The following is a 21351-nucleotide window of genomic DNA, read 5'->3' on the forward strand; positions in this document are numbered from 1 at the left end:
GTTTTTGTATTTTATCTTCATAAAATGGATGCGATATAATGCCTATTAATAGATGTATATGAAGTACTAAGCCTTATGCAATAGTGTGTCATGTAATTATATTTTAAGAATAAATATAAAAGGTTATTAGACTTGTGTTTTTCATTAAATTTATTTATAATATTTGTTTAATATTTTATACAAAAAACGTGTGCATCTTTGTTAATTTTATTTATAATATTTGTTTAATATTTTATACAAAAAACGTGTGCATCTTTGTTAATTTTATTTATAATATTTGTTTAATATTTTATACAAAAAACGTGTGCATCTTTGTTAATTTTATTTATAATATTTGTTTAATATTTTATACAAAAAACGTGTGCATCTTTGTTAATTTTATTTATAATATTTGTTTAATATTTTATACAAAAAACGTGTGCATCTTTGTTAATTTTATTTATAATATTTGTTTAATATTTTATACAAAAAAACTGGTGCATCTTTGTTAATGTCGTTCCGTGTCTACTCGTGAGATGTACAATAATAGATACCTATCTACGTTCCTCAACAACATATATAAAAACATTTGTCTCTGATGTGTGATTCATCTTTTGTGCGTTCGCTTACAACGTCGTCTTACCGGCTTTTACTTTCCGATCTACAAAATGCCAAGGCACGGGAACACCACTTTACGCCCCTTTCGTCGATCACGCAGCCTCAAAACTACATTTTCCAGAAGACTTCGCGCTCTGTTCGCGCATCCCGTGCGACAATGCATTCTGGGAGTTGTAGTTTAAACCGCCCGTGCCCGGTTTTCGTCAGACGAGCGATATACATGAGGACCGAGGATCTCTGCAGTGGAAAGTCCACCATAGACATGAAAATAGAGGCCAGGTAATCTTCATTTCCTCCCACTTTATTGACAAAGTCACAGTCGCGTACGATTTTCCTACGTTTTGCGATTACGAAAATCGAGAAGAAACCCGATTTGGTGGTTGCGCATGAGATAAGATCCAGTGTCTAATATAAGCGTAGCGGGTTTTCACGTGAAGCGTCGGAACGAGACGATGTTATGCTCTATATGTTGATCTCTCGTTATTAATGATTTCTAACAGGTTAGTTACGACGATAATGTTAGATAAAATAACACGATCCATCAGAAACAGCCCGGTTTACACGTAACGTGTGATACACAACGAGCCCGGCCTCTAGCCGCAATGTTGTAGCCGTCTCACGTGCTGCGGTCGTTTAACTTGACTTTAACGTGACATTAACGCGTTCTTTGACGTTTTTCTGATTTAATGTCATTACGCAACACGGACGCTGTTGACATCCGGCAGAGTGATTGACCAATCAAACGCGAGAGATGTGTGTGCGGCGCTACAAAATAACAAAACAAAAGACAACATATGTAACAACGCTGCTGATATCATCGGTGTTATATCTTAGCTTGGGATCTAAGTTATAGCATTTAAATAAAATGTCAGGGTGTTTTTATGTTGATTTAACAGTAGCTGTCAGAATCATGTGATGCGTTGACACTTCACCTTTCTGTTGAAATGAAAGTAGTTTAGGTAGTTGTGTTGTGTGTGTGTGTGTGTGTGTGTGTGTGTGTTTGTGTGTGGTGTTTGCTCATATTGACTGTATTTGTTCTAATCTTTCACGTTTTCTCCTCCAGGCGTGATTGAGGTTTTGGAAAGATGTCCAAGAAAAGGGGCAGGTGGGTCAAACTTCAGCTAGACTATATGTTCATTGTGATGCATTGTTTTCCTTCTCGCCTGTGACTGTATCGCAATAGTGAATTAGATGAAGTACATACTTATCGAGCATTTACCTTCTATTTAGTACAGTGCGATTGCAGTATGAATCAATTCCAGTATCCATACTTACTACATCCTCTGTGTTTTTGTCTTACGATTTGTCTTTTTATGTTTGTTCACTGACATATCAACAACAACAGCTATGCAACAGAGGTTGTTAAACAAGTACTATAACAACACACGGAATACATTTCTTGGTATTACTCGCACTTAAACAAGCTGCTCACCTCATACATTTACAGTTTTTCATGTATTCACTTTTTTAAATTTAGCTCTTCGGCCAGGGTCCATCTGATGCATACTTTTTCTTTTTTTCATATCGATTTTTATGACGTACCATTGTTTGCACACTGATTGTCGTGTACTATATTTGCAATTAATCGTCAATTTTGGCCTTCATCAATTACGAAAACATTCGTGCTATTTCTTTACATTGATTTTTCAGTTAAATTCAGAGTTCAAGTTTTTTTATTTTCTATGTTGTTTTAAAGGTAAATGACTAATCGTGTTAAATAATCGGGATCTCAATATTGGCCAAAATAACCGCGATAAGGATTTTAGTCATAATCGAGCAAGCCTATTATGGAGTAGTCCATTTGAAATTTGAATATTGAAATCCCCAAATTTACATTTATATTTCGCCTTATCCAAAGCGACTTACAAATATGGTAAACAATGGAAGCAATTGGTAACAACACAAGGACAACAAAAAGCAGAAGTGCTATAAAACCGTTTCATATACAGAGCTACGTTTTTTTCGAAAGAGTAAAAAAGAGATCGAACTGATCGGACAGGTGCTGACGGAAGAGACGTGTTTTCAGACCATTCTTAAAGATGTCCTGTAGTATAGCTATAGTATATTGTGACATCAGATGAATATGCATACAACTGCATAATATTGAACATTGGGGATCCCGCTCGGTAGTATTCCATTGGTAAACCAGTATAACCAGTTGATCAGTTAATATATTATCACTGTTTAGTACATGTGAGAATGAACTGTTTTGGTAGAATAATAACAGAATGTGCATTGACCGAAATATTTAAATATCGCCCCAATAATTGGTTAAGAGCATTAGAAAAAACAGTTGATGTACTATCATGAGGCATTATATTGCAATATTTCGAAATATTATTTCTCTGCAGCTCCGTCAGCATGAATTCGGTCGGCATCTTTTCAATTAACTCGATGCTGATAAGAATACGAACGTGGCAGGCCAGAATGTGCCGTGACATTTCCAGGAATCTGTTTTAACATTAGACAAAGATTGACTAAATCGTGTGAACACGACCTTGTTCATTTGAACTGAATTCTTAATGCAGTCCTGTTTCAAGACTGTGAATTCCATCTCGTCCGCTCAATAGGAAACGCAGCAGTGGAGAGCTGAGTGACAGTCTCACTCCGGATCCCAACAATCTGCTGGGTCGACGGATTCAGCACAGCTGGAGAGAGAAGGGCGCTTTGACCAAGTGGAAGGGCACCGTGCTGGACCGACTCAGCGTCAACTCCTCCTTATTCATGGTCAAGTACGACGGCTTCGATTGCGTCTATGGCATCGAGCTCTTTAAGGACGAGAGGGTCTCGAACCTGCAGGTCCTCACTGAGAAAGTGGGTGAGTAGGAAACGCTGTCGCACTGCAAGCAGGAAACAAACCCAACGACAGGAAGTAGCACATGTGCGTGAATGAGCGGTATATGGCGTTTAACTGTTTTGGTACAACATGGGCTGGCAAGTGCGACTCCAATTCAATATGATGGTGTGAGACGGTAATGAAATAATGTGTATCAACAGTTCATTTAGGTGGTTGTGCCTGTTTTTAATAAAATAGTGAAGAAGAAGGAAATTGACAAATTCAAATGACTGTATTATTTTGTCTGGAAGTGGATGGACTCATGTTAACGTCATTCATTCAAAATGTGAGCGTGTGTGCTAAACAAAATTGATCTGCATATCCATCTCTAGCCAGAAAAAGAAAGGCAGGTTTACAGCAAACATGACCTCATTCTGCAGTTCTGCTTGATGTAAGCTGTGTGCAGGTGTACACACATCTGTTTTCCAATAATTCTGCTAAAAATGTGACTAGTAAAACACCTACTAAATAAATTTGTGAGGCATTTGTTTTGAATGATGTTTTCAGAGGAATGATAAGGTTTAGTCATGTGATGGGCATGGCATTTGTGATGGGAATTTCGTTTTACTGATGATTCTGTGGTCGGAAATGTTATATTTTATTACACGGCTCGTTGGAATGCTTGATTCTGATTGGCCAGTCGCGACATTTGCAGGTTCGTTATTCCCATATAACAACCTCTCAAAAACGAATAACACGCGGTAACCCGGATGCAGCAAATCATTTCGGCAGTCTTTTTTGACAAATTAAATATAAATATGTACTTTAATAATATATGCGAGATTATATATTAAACCAAATTGTTTGTTTCTGACATATAAACGTTGTTTCTTACCTTAAAACCGAAAGTAAATGTCTTTTCCGCCCTCTGGCTTTCGGATGTTGCGGCATTAACCGTAATTCATTGAGAAACTGAGAGCATAAGAATCGCATGATATATCGCACAGCAGTAGCCGTGTAATAAGCGTAATTGTGTCTACATAATATATGTCTGTAATGTACATAATAGTTTTGTATTTATAAACACAAAAACATACACATACATATATATATATTCGGGTAATATTTAGATGTATTCATTTATATTTTCCAATTATGTAAATTATATATAAATGTTTATACATTTTTATATTTACATTTCCATGTAGTCATTTAGCAGACGCTTTTATCCAAAGCGACTTACAAAGAGTTCGGTGAGCAATAAGTGATATGTCCTACAAAGAGCAATAGTACAATATTTGTCTTAAATATCTACAGATGTGTGTTGATGAATTTACAAATACAAAATGAATACGCGCAGTACACAGACATATGTTATGTAAACACAAACTACAGGTAATAGAGTTTAATTTAGTCCTGAAAATCGTAATGACTGGCTGATTCGTCGTATAGAGTATTCTTACATGAGCCTTAACAGAGTTAGAAAGCAGAAATGTTTGCTTTTGGTGAGGTGGGACTAATTTATTGGGTGGATGAATATGTGATCCTGTGCGTGGAGTTTACTCTGCATTAATAGTGTTTTCATTTCCCATTCTTTATTAAAGATTCTTTAATTTTCATTCAAATAAACAACAAACCGAAGCGATTGAAATCCAAACGATGATCTACGATGCTTAACCTTAAGTCATAAGAGTTTAACTGGTATTTGATCGGGAATATTCCCTGTTAATAATGTGTTACTTGGCTGCTGTAAACAGCCCAGTGGAGTAGTAGTTTATTTCAATAAATGTACATTGTAAAGTCTTTTAGTCTTTAATTTTGCCTTCATTTAAAAAAACTTTAGGATTCCTCTCGCATGGTTAAATCACCACATAATGCGCGGCTTCTTGTTTCTTTTAAATGTAATCATGCTTTATTTTTGTAATGTTTGCTGTTTCCTCACCCTTCTAAGTGAACAACAAGATCAAGGTTCCTCACGATGCGGAGGAGCTGGTGGGCAAAGCGGTGGAACATCTGTTTGAGAAGGAAGATGGGGAGAAGAACGAGTGGAGGGGGATGGTGCTGTCTCGTGCTCCCATCATGACCAATTGGTATTACATCACCTACGAGAAAGACCCAGTACTGTACATGTATCAGCTCTGGGACGACTACAAAGATGGAGATCTGCGGATTCTACCTGAAGCAGGTAAACAAAATCTTCCACGATTGAAGATTCACCATGTGCCTTGCGGTTCGCTCGACGAATTTTATGTTCATTTTTTATGATCTTGTGCAATTTTCACTTGAATTCACTTGGGTTTCTTTTGAACTTTGCACATATTGACATGTGATTATTCATATTCATATTAGTAGTTGAATATAATGGAGGCCTGTGTCAGAATTTTTGCGTGTATTACTCTTAACATGTGTTGCTCGCTGGTCTGAAGTGCTTTGGTCTTCATCGGTTTAGTTTTGTTTCCGATTTTGGTTGCCAGTTGCGTTGTTTTCGTATGGTTTTGAAGGAGCACCATTCTCATTCTGGTATTGTGAATCCATCTTTCTGTGGGTCACAATACCACATGCAGGCGAGATGCACCAATATAGAGATTTTGACAAATAGCTTAAAAATGTATAATGGCTGATATCACAAATCTTTTTCTGGTTGTGCTTAAAGGAATCAAATTGTGTTTTTCAAACAAATTATTGTCGTCGCTTCCAAAAAATGTCAGTTGAGCCACTATGAGCGGATGGACCAATTTAACGATGACTTTAGTACTTTTCTGGACCTTGACAACAACTTTTATCATAATGTCTATGAGGAGGCCTGGAAATACCTCGGATGTCACCTAAAATATCTTTATTTGGGTTCCGAAGATGCCAGGAGATCTTAAAACATGTTGAGCTTTTTCTTTGTTCTCTTGTTTTTTTGCCTCTTCAGAGCCCTACATTTATTCTTAAAGCCACCATTAAAAAAGGATGAATGATGACATTTTGGCCACGCTTCTGAGCGACATGGGGAGGCTTAAGAATCTTTTTATGTCTTATCTTTCCTTGAGAAGATTACACTCGGATCAGTCTAGTACGAAACTGCTATAAAGAAAATCCTTTTAGAAGGATTGAAATGGCATCCAGCACGATTTGGCAGTACGTTAGAAAGTTTACTCTGTGCAGTATGAGAATGTTTTGCATGCATGGAATACACAGATCTCTTTATGATTTATATCGACTCTTCAAATAATCATCTCTTGATTCAAAAGCACAACATTTTCCCTGATATCAAAAATCGAGCATTGAATCAAATAATAAATGAATTATTGAATATGAATCAACAAAATTCCTGTTAAAATACCAGATGCTGTTGCATCGGTCGGACAATGAGGTATGCCTATATTTAAATTTTTGGTACTCATTGTTAATGTAATGTAAATTTTTCTAATACATTTACTATTTAAAATCAAATTTGTCAAATCTAAAGGACCAGAGCTTGGTTGTATTATTTACCTTAAAAAGATGAATAAATATTATACTAACGTATTTCTCATTCATCGTTCGTTAATGTTAGTTAATACATTTATATGATGAACACATTTTCAGTTGGCTTGAACTGTTGCTGAGACTCTATATTTTTGACAACACTAGCTTCTACCGTTGTGATTTTCTTTGTAAATTCTTTCCTTTGCTTTCACAGAGAATAAACATCTGCTGCCTGCTGACCGTAAACCCGGAGAGGAAACGGAGAGCCTTGTGGGTAAGCAGGTGGAGTACGTCACAGATAAAGGAGTGAAGAGAACGGGCCTGGTCATCTATCAAGTTCCCGCCAAGCCGTCCGTTTACTACATCAAATACGACGACGATTTCCACATCCACGTATATGACCTGGTCAAGACCACCTAAACAAAACACAGACGAAAGAAAAGAAAATATTTTGTTTCCTCATTGCTCAAGTATCATTGCGTTCTTATTGTACAGTCTGCCTTGCCATGCTGTGACGGGCGATTGGAAAAACCTCTGTACAGCGTTTGTTGTTTTGTGTTGATGTCATTGTTGACGGGTTAAGAGGACGATCGTCCTATCAAAAGGGCGTTCTGTATATTCCATGTTTATAAGCCGGCCGTTTTTCGCAACGCTTTAGCTTTAATGCCTTGGAAAAAGTCGTTTGAGTTAAGACATTTGTAAATGTGAATGCGTTTCTTAACATGGAGCGTTTCTTTGGAACTGTAAATAGTTTTGACCGTTCGTTTCAGAAATGCACCGTGAGGGAGAACAGAAACAGGCGGTGGGCGTTCTCTAAATTAACAATAACTGACACAGCAGAAATCTATTTATTACATTAAAATACTTCATAACTAATGCTTGTACGCTTGAGTGCTTTCATGATGCGTTGAAAGGGCGTAGCTGACATGTCCGATGAATTAAACCTTTACCTGAGTTACATCATCACATGACATCACCAGGCCCCGTCTGTAGCATTGTAACAGAATTCAGAAGAGACGTGTCATACGGTTTGATTTCATTGCACAGCGTGTCGTTTTAGCATTGCAGATGACCACTTGGGGTTTTAAACTTGGGGAGGAAAAAGCTAAGCAAACCAGTTTTCCATTGCAAAGCATTTTCTCTGGTAGATTCTTTTGGTTTTGTTTAGATGCATAATGCCGTGATGTACAACAATGTGATTAAACGTCCATGTAAAGAAAAAATGAATAGCAAAATCTCACAATCACCAATGAGAAAATAGGTTAAATGCATGCAGTCCAGTCCTGTACGAGCAGTTTAATAAAGTTTTGAATAGGCCTCAGTTTAGTGAATCCAGCAGGCTGGATGATGAACCTGTTAGACTTCCTGATAATTCATTGAACGGCGAGACGCGTTTATCAAACTTGATATTCACGTTATCAAAGCTTCACAGCTGACCTGAGCACAGCTTTAAAACAATCAACAAAGCCAATTTTATGTTCCCGACGGGTTTCTCCTGGTGAACAGGTGTGAGATGAGCTTCACGAGCTCCTTAAAAAAAAAACAAGTCTCACATGATTTGCGTTGTGAGTCTTGCTTTTTTTCTTCACGCGTTGTCTGTAAATACTGCACATACGTGTAATAGTCGGCCATGTGTTTAAGTAGCGGATACGTTAGGGCCTTGTTTGCTTGTAGCATTTGCACTTTATTAGGCTGTCAAGTGTAGCTCCACTGCGTCTCGCAAGAAGTCAAACATCCAAACACAGTACGATGTTCATTACATTTGACTCGCATTAAAAAGAAAAACGTTTAGGTCTTGCCGGATTGGCATTATCAAATTAAACATGCTTCATGTTGTGTCAAAAAGACCAATAAACATGTGATTTATAAAGGATATCGGGTCAATCTGATCACATTTAAGTGACCGCAGCTCATAGACTTGCGCATGAAAAGATTTGATTATGTAAATGTGGTGCAAACACGTTACACAGTGTGTTTGTGTTTTGCACGTGCAAGTCTCAGACAGACTGAAGGTTTTGGTACAGTAGTGCTTCACTGACTCATTGTGTAGTTTGCCTCAATATTTATTATCCACACAGCATGTGTCATTTACTTTATATCAATATATTTTTGTTCAGACTGTCGTAATATCCGGCTCAGTGGTCCGTTCAGGAAACACAGTTTTGGTGATGGGGAAAATAAATCATTCCTTGAAATGCACATTTGTGTAAATGATTGTTATTAAACTTTCTACAAAGTCTAGAAAGGAAATCTTTTGTTTTAAAAGACTTAGTAGTAGTATAGTCTCTATCTCTCTATCTCTCTTTGATGATATCGGGCTGTTGAAATGTTGGAGGCTTTTGCGGTTTTACTTTCTCCTGTCTGTGAACGAGTCATTTTATCTCTGGCTACCTTGTGACGGTGTTTTATCGTGTGGTCCGCGAGCTTCTGCCGATTCCTCCGGTTCTATTTCATCGGTTCTTTTGCTGCTTTTTACCAAAGTTACTTTTTCAGTAAAGTGATGTTGAGGAGGTTCACGCTCCACATCTGTTTGTGTAATGATGTCATCGTAAATAATAAAAAGAGATATTTTTTGCACTAAACGTTGTCTTTGTTTATGTTTCATAATTATATTTTTTTTATTGTTTTTTTATTCTGTATGATATTAACATTATATCATTTAACAGTGATGAATGTGATGCGCGGTGGCGTGCATTTTATTTGTTGTTTTGCAATGTAGTAAGTTTTCCCCACCGTTTCGAAATAAGGGAACCAAATAAAAATGTCTTTATGTTAACACATACTGTATACACTGAGGAAATACATTAAAATAAAAGTTGGTGTGTGAGCAAAACAGTTTAGTTTCTTCAGCCTTAATGCACTGAAGTTGTGGCATCCACAGATTGTTTTTTAGCCCTTTGATTCGTTTTGATTCTTGAGCAAAGTGTCGGAAAAAATATATACATTTTTATCGAATATAAACTTTATATGAGGAAAGTATTCTATTATGTAAGCTATATTTTTGTGATTTCTTTATTTTCTTTTAAAGCTGCTTAAAACCAATTCAACATTCAATCAATAGTTTAGAATTTTTGAAATGAATTGGATGCAGGACCTCGAGCATCCTTTAGTATCTGGAACAAGGAATGAATGTTAAAATGCATCTGCAATTTATTAAACATTTCAATGCATATTATACAAAAGTTAGAAGAAATGATCATCGATTTTGTCAACATATCGTTTGTTTCTAATGGATACTCTTTAAAGAACCATCTCGTTCTTACCTTTTTCACCACAAAGTAGCTTTTGTGAAACAAAAAGGTTCTTCAGATGTTAAAGGTTCTTTATGGAACCAAAAGGTTCTTCTGTGGCATCGGAGAACATTTTGAAGCACCTTTTTTAAAGAGTGTAAAAGAACCTTTTTTGTCTAAATGTTTCCGCACAGAGCTTTTAACATCTGAAGAGCCTTTCGCAAAAGGTTCTTTGTGGCGAATAAAGGTACAGATTACGAAAAGCTAAGAGAGAGATGGTTCTTTTGGAATGACACGCAGAGTAGTGTTTGTGCACACAGAGTCTATTCGGGGGGCACGGGTGCTTGTCACAGGGGCCAGTAAAGGCATTGGAGAGCAGATGGCCTACCATTACGCACGCTTCGGAGCAAAGATTGTCATCACTGCCAGAGGGGAAGACGGTTTAAAAAAGGTCAGATGTTTTGTTTCAGATATCAAGTATATACATATATATACTGTATTTGATAAACTCTTACATGATTGATTGCTTAATGCAAAATTTAAAAATCACACGTGCTGTTTAAAGCTGTTCTTGTGGATGTTCGGGTGGCACAGAAATGTGTGAAACTGGGTGCTCAGAAAGTGTCATACGTGACTGGAGACATGTCTGACCCCGCAGATCCTGACAGAGTTATCAAATACGCTCTGGACAAACTGGGTGAAAACATTATTTTAATGCAGATGAAATGTCCAATACTCCTGAACATTCTCCTGAAATACATCGTGCGATTCATTTGTCCTGTAGGTGGACTGGACTATCTAGTGTTGAATCACGTTGGAAACAGTTATGTTGAGTTTTGGAACCGAGACTCAGATCATATCAGGACTCTCATGCAGGTAAATAATGTCTCTGATTCTTTAACTAGGCTTTTATCATCCTGCCTTCCCATTTTTAGAGCTGCTATCTGCTCTATACATCGGGTAATGTCATACATTATATCTACTATTTTAGTTTACGGATGAAAGTTCAATCCCAGTCTTGTGTTCTATATAGCCCCATAGAAACTAGGTAAAGAGAAGGGTTTCACACTAGATTTAACATAGCCAGAAATTGTAATGTTTTTATTGCCTTATATATTTAACTACATCTAAATTGGATTTGTGAGTCATTTTATAGAGTTCTAGTTATTTGTGTTATTTTTTGTAAAAATATGTACAAATATCAGAAAAGTTTCTTTGCGAAAACCGGTTTGCCATTCTTTACTTATTTGCAAATAAACATGTTTTATTATGTTTTTATTGTGTTTTATCTTCTGTATTTCTTTGAGTTATTATTACTTAATCATAACAATCCAGCTTCATTTCTAGAAGTGCATGTAGTAAAAACTTAACTTCCGGTACACATCCGCAAAGAATAGTCCTTGTAGATTATTTCTGAAAACAAGCAAAAGAAATAACAAGTCAATTATATTAGCTGGCAAGTTAGAAGCCAGTATTTTTTGGTAAACTTTCAACATTTTATATACGATAAATATGAATGATAATATAAATGAATATGAATATAAATCTGTTAAAATGTAAATAGTTATATTATTAGCTACTAGCCAGACCTATCAACAAACACAGATTGGAAGTTAACTTGATGAACCGTCTGTAGCAATCTCATGTTTCCTTAATGCTTTTGTCATTTAATGCTTATATTTATGTACATGTATATCTCTATTTTTATGTGTATGTTCATGTTAACTTCTGCACGTTCAAAAGCCTGAGTATGAATATTGCTGAACAAGTTTTTCTAGTTCATGCATGTTCTTTTTTTTACAGTGTTTTCGAAGTAATCTTGTGCATCGCACATTATATTGAACTATATAATTCTTCACACTACCATTCATAATCTTTTTTCGTTCTCCGCACATTTTGACCACTGACTAAATATAAAGATCAATGTCCAACCATTACCATTACAATCACAATATTGACAATGATGACAATTGAATCAGACCATTTCAACTCATTACTGATGTTCTAAAATGTGTCATTAAAATTTAAAATATTCAGCCCAAAATAAGGCTTTAAGGTTTTATCTTTATGTCTTTATATTTTAAGCATCAGCCGTAAACATTATTGTTTTTCTCTTTGGCTTTGCAGAGGATTCGGCAGCATGACTGCGTGCTTATCCAGCGGGTGAAGCGGCTCTCAGCATCATTAAAGCTGGAGCCACACGTCAGAGAGAAGCTTTCTACCCTTGGTTCCATTACTTCACGTGTTTGTTCAGAGACTGGTTCCCATTTATCAAAGACCTCATGCTATCTGACTAAAATAAACTGTGATTCCCCTTCAGTCGGTCTCTCGACGTTGTGAGAGACTGACTGGGGGTTTGATCTTGAGAACCTACCTTCTCCGAGATAATTAATTATAAAACGCCAATGGGCTTGGCGAATGGCACGCGCACGCCAGTCTCCGCCCCGTACATACGGGTATAAAGGAAGATGGCGGCGGTCATTCACTTATCCTTTGTTCTTCGGAACCTGTGTGTTTGTTATGCGACACGCTTTACTCGACTTCGAGAAACTTTTAAAACCTGCTGGATTTACGACGCGGAGCAGCGGACTTCTCCTTTTGTGGACTTCCCCTGGGCGTTTCGGCAGAAGGCTACAGACCTTAAGAGGTAAGTCCCTCCGGCTACGAGCATGTCACGGTTGGCTACGTTCTTCACGAGCGCGGCCACCACCCCGTCTGCTTCCCAGGCGTCTTCAGCCGCTGCTTCGGTGCGGCTGATCGCTTTGGCGAGCGGCGGGGGTGATTTGGGGACTCCCATGGATGTCGCTCCGTCAGCTTCATGCTCGCGGACCGTCCATACCCCTGCACGCTCACCTGGTTCGTCCCCTACGAGCGGCAGACGGCCGTCTCACAGTGGAAAGACTCCGTATAGGGATGATGACTCCATTTCTGTCGCTGCATCGGACAGCTGCCTGCTGGCATCGGATGCGGAAGACTCCTCTGATCTCCTGTCGTCAGGCAGTCGAGTGCCGGAGGAGACTGACGCTGAAATGTCGGCTATGCTCTCTCGGGCAGCCGCGTGCATCGGGTTGCAGTGTGTGGCTCCACCCTCCCCGAAACGCTCGCGGCTGGATGCATGGTTTCTGGGATCGGGCGCGGCCAGAAACCGTGCCCCGCCCCGGTACCGTTCCTCCCGGAGGTGCATGAAGAGCTCTCCAAGTCCTGGAATGCGCCCTTTTCGGCGCGTATCAGGCAGGAGGGCTCGGCGGCTGTGACTTCCCTGCATGGTGGAGCGGCTAGAGGCTACGTTGACGTCCCCCAGGTGGAGTGTGCAGTCGCGGGCCACTTATGCCCGCAGACAGCTGCCACTTGGAGGGGTCGACCTAGACTCCCGTCCAGAGCATGTAAGCTCTCTTCGACACTCGTGTCGAAGGCTTACAGTGCTGCTGGACGAGCCGCTTCTGCTCTCCACGCCATGGCAGTCCTTCAGGTCTTTCAGGCGAAAGTCCTGAAGGATTTGGACGGCGGGAAGTCCGACCCAACTCGCATGAGTGAGTTGCGCGCTGCCACAGACCTTGCGCTACGGGCGAAGAAGGCCACGGCGCACGCTCTGGGTCGGTCGATGTCCACAATGGTGGTCCAGGGCACAATGGTGGTCTGTGGCTTAATCTTGCGCAGATGAGCGACGCCCAGTAGGCCCGCCGTGGTACGGCCCCGTTTGAGCCCCTCGGAGTTGCTAGTCTTCCTAATCTGTCGATGAAAGCTGCACTCCTGACGGTGCTCGCCTCCATCAAGAGGGTGGGGGACCTACAGGCATTCTCCTTGTCCCAAGGGTGCCTAGAGTTAGGGCCCGGCGATTCTCACGTTGTCTTGAGACCCCGTCCCGGTTACGTGTCCAAGGTTCCCACCACTCCCTTCCGGGACCAGGTGGTGAACCTGCAAGCGCTCCCCTCAGGGGAGGAAGACCCAACCTCTAATGTGTTGTGTCCAGTACGCGCACTGCGCCTCTATCTGGACCGCACACGGAGCCTAAGAAGCTCAGAGCAGCTCTTTGTCTGTTACGGAGGACAGCACCCCGGGAGGGCTGTCTCCAAACAGAGATTGGCGCACTGGATTGTGGATGCCATTACGGTGGCATACCAGTCCCAAGATCGCCCGTGCCCGCTTGCAGTTAGGGCCCACTCCACTCGGAGTGTGGCCTCCTCGTGGGCACTGGCACAGGGCGCCTCTCTGGCAGACATCTGTTGGGCTGCGGGTTGGGCTATGTCCAGTACCTTCGCAAGATTTTACAATCTCTGCGTGGAACCAGTTGCAGCCCGTGTCCTTAATGCCCCCGGCGTGTAGGACGGACTCCTGGTTTGGACGTACGCCTGCGAAAGCGCCTTCTCCCCTCACCAGGTGAGACTAGCGCGGTAAGTGAATGACCGCCGCCATCTTCCTTTATACCCGTATGTACGGGGCGGAGACTGGCGTGCACGTGCCATTTCGCCAAGCCCATTGGCGTTTTATAATTAATTATCTCGGAGAAGGTAGGTTCTCAAGATCAAACCCCCAGTCAGTCTCTCACAACGTCTCGTTCCCTCCATCAGGGGGGACGTTCTTTCACATAACTCAAGATGTTCCACGACTATCAGAAATAAACAAAGATGTCTTGCAATATGCTTTTGTATGTATGAATCAAATTTGATTCATTGTCAATAAATTGCCATTTCAATTGTAAAACAACTGTGAAATTGGTCAAGTGATTTATGGACAATCTATAGACCTTCACAATGCAACACGTTAAAGAAAACCTCATAAAAGCCTCATAAAAAGTTAATGTTTCAGTTTCATTTAGTGAAGTGTATCATAACATTGTTCAGTATCCTCGTGGTAACAGAATTATAGTGCACTTACAGGCGTTATACCAGTTAATAAACAGCCTCACTACAGCGATACGAGGTCAAATTGAATGCAAGTCATTGACTTCATTGAATATCTGATATCACTGTTATCTATTTAATAGATAATCTACCATAAAGAGTTAAACCAAGAGATGTTATTGTGTGTTTGAACCTCTTGAGAGCATATCAGAGACTGTTTTGCTCTTGTTTGTATTCTGATTTGACCACAATGGTAGATTTGATGATTTTACCTGTAAATTGATTTGAGAATTATATTAAAATCTGAATCGGAGGAAAGGATATATAACATTGTACAGGGCTTCAACTTTAAAAGAAAAAAATTGTAATATCCTATGATACTATATGATGTTCATGCATCTTGTTTAAATGAAGTTTTCAGTCAATTTAAAGTGTTGAACGTTGAGTTTTCTCTCTTATGTGGTAGATTCTGATGCAAAAACACAGTTTGCATACTATTTCATAGTATGGACAAAAGCATGGATTTTTGGACATTTAAATCCTTTATATTCTTACATGCAAAATACTTATTAGTTAAGTTGATACATTTAGTTAATAAATATCAATTGTGACACGGTATGAACATCTTTGCCAACATACAATGTTTGAAATGGATAAGTTTAACAAGAACGAAAAAGCCTTTTGTCTAAATGGTTGTAGACAAATCTTTATTTAACCACTGGGGGAAAACCTAAAAAAAATTACATAATACTGATTTACTCTGAATTATTGCTTTTGTTCAAATCCATTATATATCCTATGTTCAGTAAGTCAGAATACCATTGGTTATTATGGGTTTCCATCAGTAGATGGCAGCAAAAGATTGTTATGTGGTCAAAAATATCGTAGGTCCCTTGTACTGAAACCCTTCAAGCAAAAGTGGGCACTGCTTGACCAATAATGCTCTTTGTTGTCTCAACTATACATATCGCTGAACACATGATCCATTTATATCTTGCGCATACGCATGTCAATATCTCTGCATGGTGCATGAGCAAACTAAATGGCGTTGGAACTGAACGTTCCTTCATTACACGAACACATGAATACATCACCATTAGGGACTCGAACCAATGGTTTACGCACAGCTACAATGCTTTATAAACTGCATTAACACTTTTTGTGTATCCTGCATATATTGCACTATTGTTGTGGATGCACTCTTGGCGAGCATGCAAAGAAATGCTGTGACATACAAGGATGGGCATGGACGAATTTCAGTGTCACATCCGCTGGCAGCTCATTATAGAGAACACAAAACTGTCCCCATCCAGTACTGAGTTCTGTTCAGCGAGACCTCCCTCTGCCTTTGGAAGAAAATCTTCAACGACGCATTCCTTTGATGGAGCACCAAATGAGAACTTTAACTTTAGCACGGCTTATTAACTCCATATTTAATAAGAAAACGAGAATGATTGACTGCGGCCTGCTTCTTACAGCCACCATCTAAACACAGAAAATAAGCTTGTCGTAAAGGGAAATGAAGGCAGCAATGATTTTTGTTTTGATGTCTGAAAGGGAAGGTCTCGCCCTGGATTTACGGGCTTTAAACTGGATCTGAGCTCACTTTAGACACACCAGAGCTCTCCCAAGCCTCTGTTTCCAATAGCAACCATGTATGCGCAGCATCCACGGGGAAAGCAGAAGTTTCTCTTGGCATCTGATCGCCCAGCGGGGAGTGGAAGATCTTAACAGTTCACGACCAGCAGTGGAAGAAATATTAGCATCCCTCTATTTACACAATCAACAACGTCAATACAACGATGATAGATTTACTGGTGTTGTTATTCCCTCAAAAATAGATCACATTTCATATAAAATGGGTATTTGTATATTTCATTGTATCTTTAAGTATATTTTAAGGCACACTTTTTGTTCTAGTACAAGCTGTATGGGCACCATTTGGGATTACATTTTAGCCAACTAAAAGTAAATTTAACTTTGTGTTTTTAACACTATTTTTTACATTTTATTATCATCGGTTTACAGCAGGTTTTTGAGAGTTTCTACAGTGTTAACTGGCAGAGGGATTGCGGGCAGTCGGAGTAACAGTTGGATTCCTCTGCTGTCTTTCCTTTGTCAACCCAATGTCATTAATTAAAACCTAATTTCCTTCGACATCCCAGTCACAGATTGAAACTGACTCGGAGACCTTTTTCAATTAAGGTGCACAGATCCAATTATGAAAACGATGAATTGCTGGGGAGGAAAATGAAAGAGGAAAGACCCAGCAACGGCTCTCCCAGCGGCGAGGGTGAGGAATCATTGGACGAATTAAAATAACAACCAAAGGAGGCTGAAAGGTTACAGTGTGAATGAAAGCTATGAAGAACCGTATCTCAACATTACCACCTAAAACCAAATGATTTGATCATTTTACATTACATAAGTCAAGATTTTCTATTTAAACATACAACAACACGTCTGGAAATAAAGAAAATTGAAATTTACATTTGCCCAAGATGTTGACTGTTCTTGGAACAGTCTTGGAAAACCACAATAGAATATAGCTCATGTTACATCCAGTGAGCCAACAGAGACATCAACTGACAGCTCAGAAAACAATTACATTAGTGTATACAATTATACAGAATTTATGATGTAATGTAAGTCTAAACTGCAAAAGTAAATTCTACTGATTTTGTCTGATAATGTTTTACAGATTTTCAATGTAAAATGTGAACCCTGTTTGTTTTTTACAGATTTTATTGTATTTTTGAAATATTCTCATAAAACATAAAATGACAGAAAAAGAAAAAGATTTACGAGAAATCCGGGAAAACGTAATTTTACAGGGACAATTTATCTTTCAGTTTATTTCTGGCGCACCAGAAAATGTAAGTTTAAATTTAATTAAAATGTACGATTTTTCAACCACCCAGCTAGTCTTCTCCAGATCTGCAACTAACACCTAGGCGCAAGACCAGATCTCTGGCGACCATAGCAACCCACACCAAAGCATCAAGATAAGACTCTTTTATGACCTAATGGAGTGTATGGAGGTGCACTCTCTTTACTCACTTTCGAGACAGACATACAGTCCTACCAACATATTTATATAGAAATGTGCATACAGTTTTGTTCAAAATAATAGTCACTAACCAGATCAGTCATATTTCTATATAGCAAATATGTTACTAGGTCTAGTAAAGTAATAGAAAACCACCAGACCCAACAGTCATGGCATGCATGCTGCTAATTCTGTGTAATTGTTTTTTAACTACATTTTTTACTACATTTCGTTACACTGTACTTGTATATGTGTAATGACAATAAAGTTGAATCTAAAAAAATTGAATCTTCCAAATAATAGCAGTGTGGAGTTCAATTCGAGAGGTAAATCATTCTGTGAAAAAACTGGTGTCAAACAAGTGGCCCTTATTAAAGGCAGCAAATGTTCTACTGTGCATTTCTCTCTGAAAATCGGAGTAAAATGGGCCGTTCCAGGCATTGTTCAGAGGAACAGAGTACTTTGATAAAAAAATTGATTAGAGAGGGAAAAAGGATAAAGGAGTGCAGAAAATGAATGAACGATGAAAGCAAGATTTTTCTATTTGGTTCTAGGGGTAGCAGACAGTTGTCAGACGACCCCCAAACACTGAATTCATGGTACAGTACACTGTGAAGACAGCGAAGCATGGTGGCGCAAGCATCATGATATGGGGTTGTTTCTCATACTATAGCGTTGGGCCCATTTTTCGGATTCCATGGATCAGTTTGAGTACATTTAAATACTTAAAGAGGTCATGTTGCCTTATGCTGAAGAGGTAATGCCCTTGAAATGGGTGCTTCAACAAGACAACGACCCCAAACACACCGGTAAGCGAGCAGCATATTGGTTCAAGACCAACAAGATTCACGTTATGAAGTGGTCAGTCCAATCTCCAGATCTTAATCCAATAGAAAATTTGTGGGGTGACAAAACCAAGAAACCAAGAAGTGCAGAGGAATTGTGGTTTGTAGTGCAATCGTCCTGGGCTGGATAACCTGCCAGAAGTTGGTTGACTCCATGCAAGAAAGATGTGAAGCATTCCTTAGAAACCGTGGCTATTCACAAGAACGCTAAATCTTCAAGCATTTTTTATTGTATGCACTTTCTGTAGAGTAATAACAAATTTGACAATTTTTTCCTTCATGTTTTGATTTAGAATAGAATGTGCAGTGATCCAAAAGCATTTGTGAATTGAAATAAAGATTATTATAAGGATTTTACTCACTTTTTTAAACACACTGCTATTGTTTTGAACACAGCTGTATATTAATTTATAACCTTTCCAGATATTGATGTTCTTGTTGTTATATCTGTCTTAAACATTAATCCATAGTACAGTTGTTTGAATGAATGTGTGTATAACTACTAGAATTATTAGATTTGCAGTAACTAATTTAACCAAGATGATATACACCATGTTTGGTGTCTATGAGCTGCTTTTGTGATTTCCTTAATGTTAATGTTTGTTGTGTTTTGGAAACTCTTTCCATATTCGTTTTCATATTAAAGTCTTAGAAGTTGTCTTAGGGAACATCCAATTATGTCCTTTTTGGAATTTTGGAAGACAAAGACAATGAATTTTCCCTCCAAAGGTGCCATCTCCTGAATGGGTCAGTCACGTCTGTAAGACAGTTTAAAGGAGAGCACCGTGTCTTTCGTTGGGCACTTCTTATTCTGGTCTTTCTCTCTTTTCTCTCTTCTTTCGTATTTGCTCTTCATATTTGATTCGGGTTCTGTCTGTGCCACCTCTACAAGGGTTTCTAAAGGATGGACTAGCAGAAGACTTCACTACGTTTTTGGCCTTGTCTTTCCAGACACAGATCCTCTCTCTGATCACTGCCAAGATCAACTGGAGCCTCAACAAACTCCATAAGGACACTTTGTTTCTTTAGATGGGCAAGACACGCAAGTATCATACTTTATTTATAGATGCTTAGAGCATCATTAATCCTTTTAACAATGGTGCTTTATCAGTAAGCAACTGATGTTTTGTTCAGACCGTTGATCTTCTGAATATCAAATACTGCGATAAATCCATGCTCTGTTCTTTCTCTCTGCTTCAACTTCAACATTCTTCCAATGCTTAACTGTATGTGTGTGTATGTGTCTAGTTTTGGTAATAAAGTCCTGTCACACGTGATGTTGTTTGTACTTCATGCTCATGATCCGGAGTCCCTAGTCATGCTGAGTCTTGCTACCTGCTTGTGATGCTAAGTGACTTCCCCAAATTATGATCAATATATTTGATCATATTCAATTAAATTCATCTCAATTTGGGCTGATATTTGTTTCCCTTACAAAAGGTGGTGGAGAATATATTACTTGTGACCAAAGCTAATGATTATTCTTACAATTTGGTGGAGAATAGTGTTTAAATACTCTTCCTCATTGAATCCCCTACAACTATTTATTATGTATCCTTATATCTTGTATATGTACAGTTTTTTTTGTTACACATTAACTTGCTTGTAACTGTCAAATGATTTCTGCCCGTGTGAATATTTACTGATGTTTTATTATTTGGACAGAGCAAACAAACGCGTCTGTTTACTCAAGATAAATGAGAGCTTTTGTTATTCATACAGCGCATGTGAACATTAACACACACATATTGAATGGAAGGCTATATGGTTAGTCTGTACCCCATTGCTTCTGGCCTCAGGTGATGTGAGCGTCATCTGTTCTTTTGTTTGTCATCATTAGGAGTCCGATTATCCACACAGATACTGTAAGTCATACCTGTAAATACAGACATAACACGGTGGTTATAGGAACTGAAGTGAGACCAATGAAAATATAGCATGCGAAGGAAAGTCTCTTGATCCTTTCAAGTACTTTCAAGTTCATCCAGTTTTTCTGTCCGAGATGTCTTTATAATTTAGAGGTTGCTCAGGAGTATTGTGTGCTATTTCTGACCTTATCAAAGGCGTTTTTTTTCCTTAAAAGTCAAATTCTGAAACAAAATCTTGACATGAAGTAAGAAAATACCCTAACAGATGATAAATCTACTATGCTACATGCTGTTAGTATGCTTCTTAAATTAAAAATAAAGTAGTCTGTCTACTTTTTAAGCACTTCGCAGACACAATGTATTCAAAACTATTTTCAGTTTTCTGAATTGACTATTTATAGTTATGTGTTTAGGTAAAATTACCGTTTTCATTTCATTCTGCGAACTACTAACAATATTTCTCCCGAAGTTCAAATAAAAATATGTTGCATTTATTTGCAGCAAATGGAAACTGGAGAAACAGATCAAAAAAATCTGAAAAGATGCACTGTATTTTTCATGCAACAAATACCGCGAAGAAAACTAGACTGTAAGAATATAAGTTAACTTAATGTTTAAACAGTTTGTGTATAGTGCACGTGTGCCATGCACTCACACCTCAACATTGAACAAACAAACCTCAACCATGTTAT

The 21351-nt window shown here is 38.7% G+C and overlaps 2 protein-coding genes across 3 annotated transcripts; both read left to right on the plus strand.

The window, feature by feature from the left end:
• Positions 1 to 782: 782 nt before the first annotated feature.
• Positions 783 to 9655, plus strand: LOC306891670 (spindlin-W). Of its 2 annotated transcripts, none has more exons than XM_079452128.1 (5): positions 783 to 876; positions 1661 to 1702; positions 3168 to 3415; positions 5325 to 5558; positions 7041 to 9655. In XM_079452128.1, the coding sequence occupies exons 2-5, from the start codon at positions 1683 to 1685 to the stop codon at positions 7244 to 7246; spliced, it is 708 nt and encodes a 235-aa protein (XP_079308254.1). In that variant the 5' UTR covers positions 783 to 876; positions 1661 to 1682; the 3' UTR covers positions 7247 to 9655. The 2 variants fall into 2 exon arrangements, with proteins under 2 accessions (XP_079308254.1, XP_079308255.1); XM_079452129.1 differs by lacking the exon at positions 783 to 876 and adding an exon at positions 1311 to 1556 and having other exon boundaries at positions 7041 to 9405.
• Positions 9656 to 10345: 690 nt separating this feature from the next.
• Positions 10346 to 12353, plus strand: hsd11b1lb (hydroxysteroid (11-beta) dehydrogenase 1-like b; the record flags this gene model as incomplete). The annotated part of the gene is made up of 4 exons (XM_079453637.1): positions 10346 to 10519; positions 10651 to 10753; positions 10841 to 10932; positions 12201 to 12353. The coding sequence occupies 4 exons, from the start codon at positions 10346 to 10348 to the stop codon at positions 12351 to 12353; spliced, it is 522 nt and encodes a 173-aa protein (XP_079309763.1).
• Positions 12354 to 21351: the final 8998 nt, after the last annotated feature.

The sequence above is a fragment of the Barbatula barbatula genome, assembly GCF_947034865.1.
Source record: "Barbatula barbatula genome assembly, chromosome: 3".
NCBI classification, from domain to species: Eukaryota; Metazoa; Chordata; class Actinopteri; order Cypriniformes; family Nemacheilidae; genus Barbatula; species Barbatula barbatula.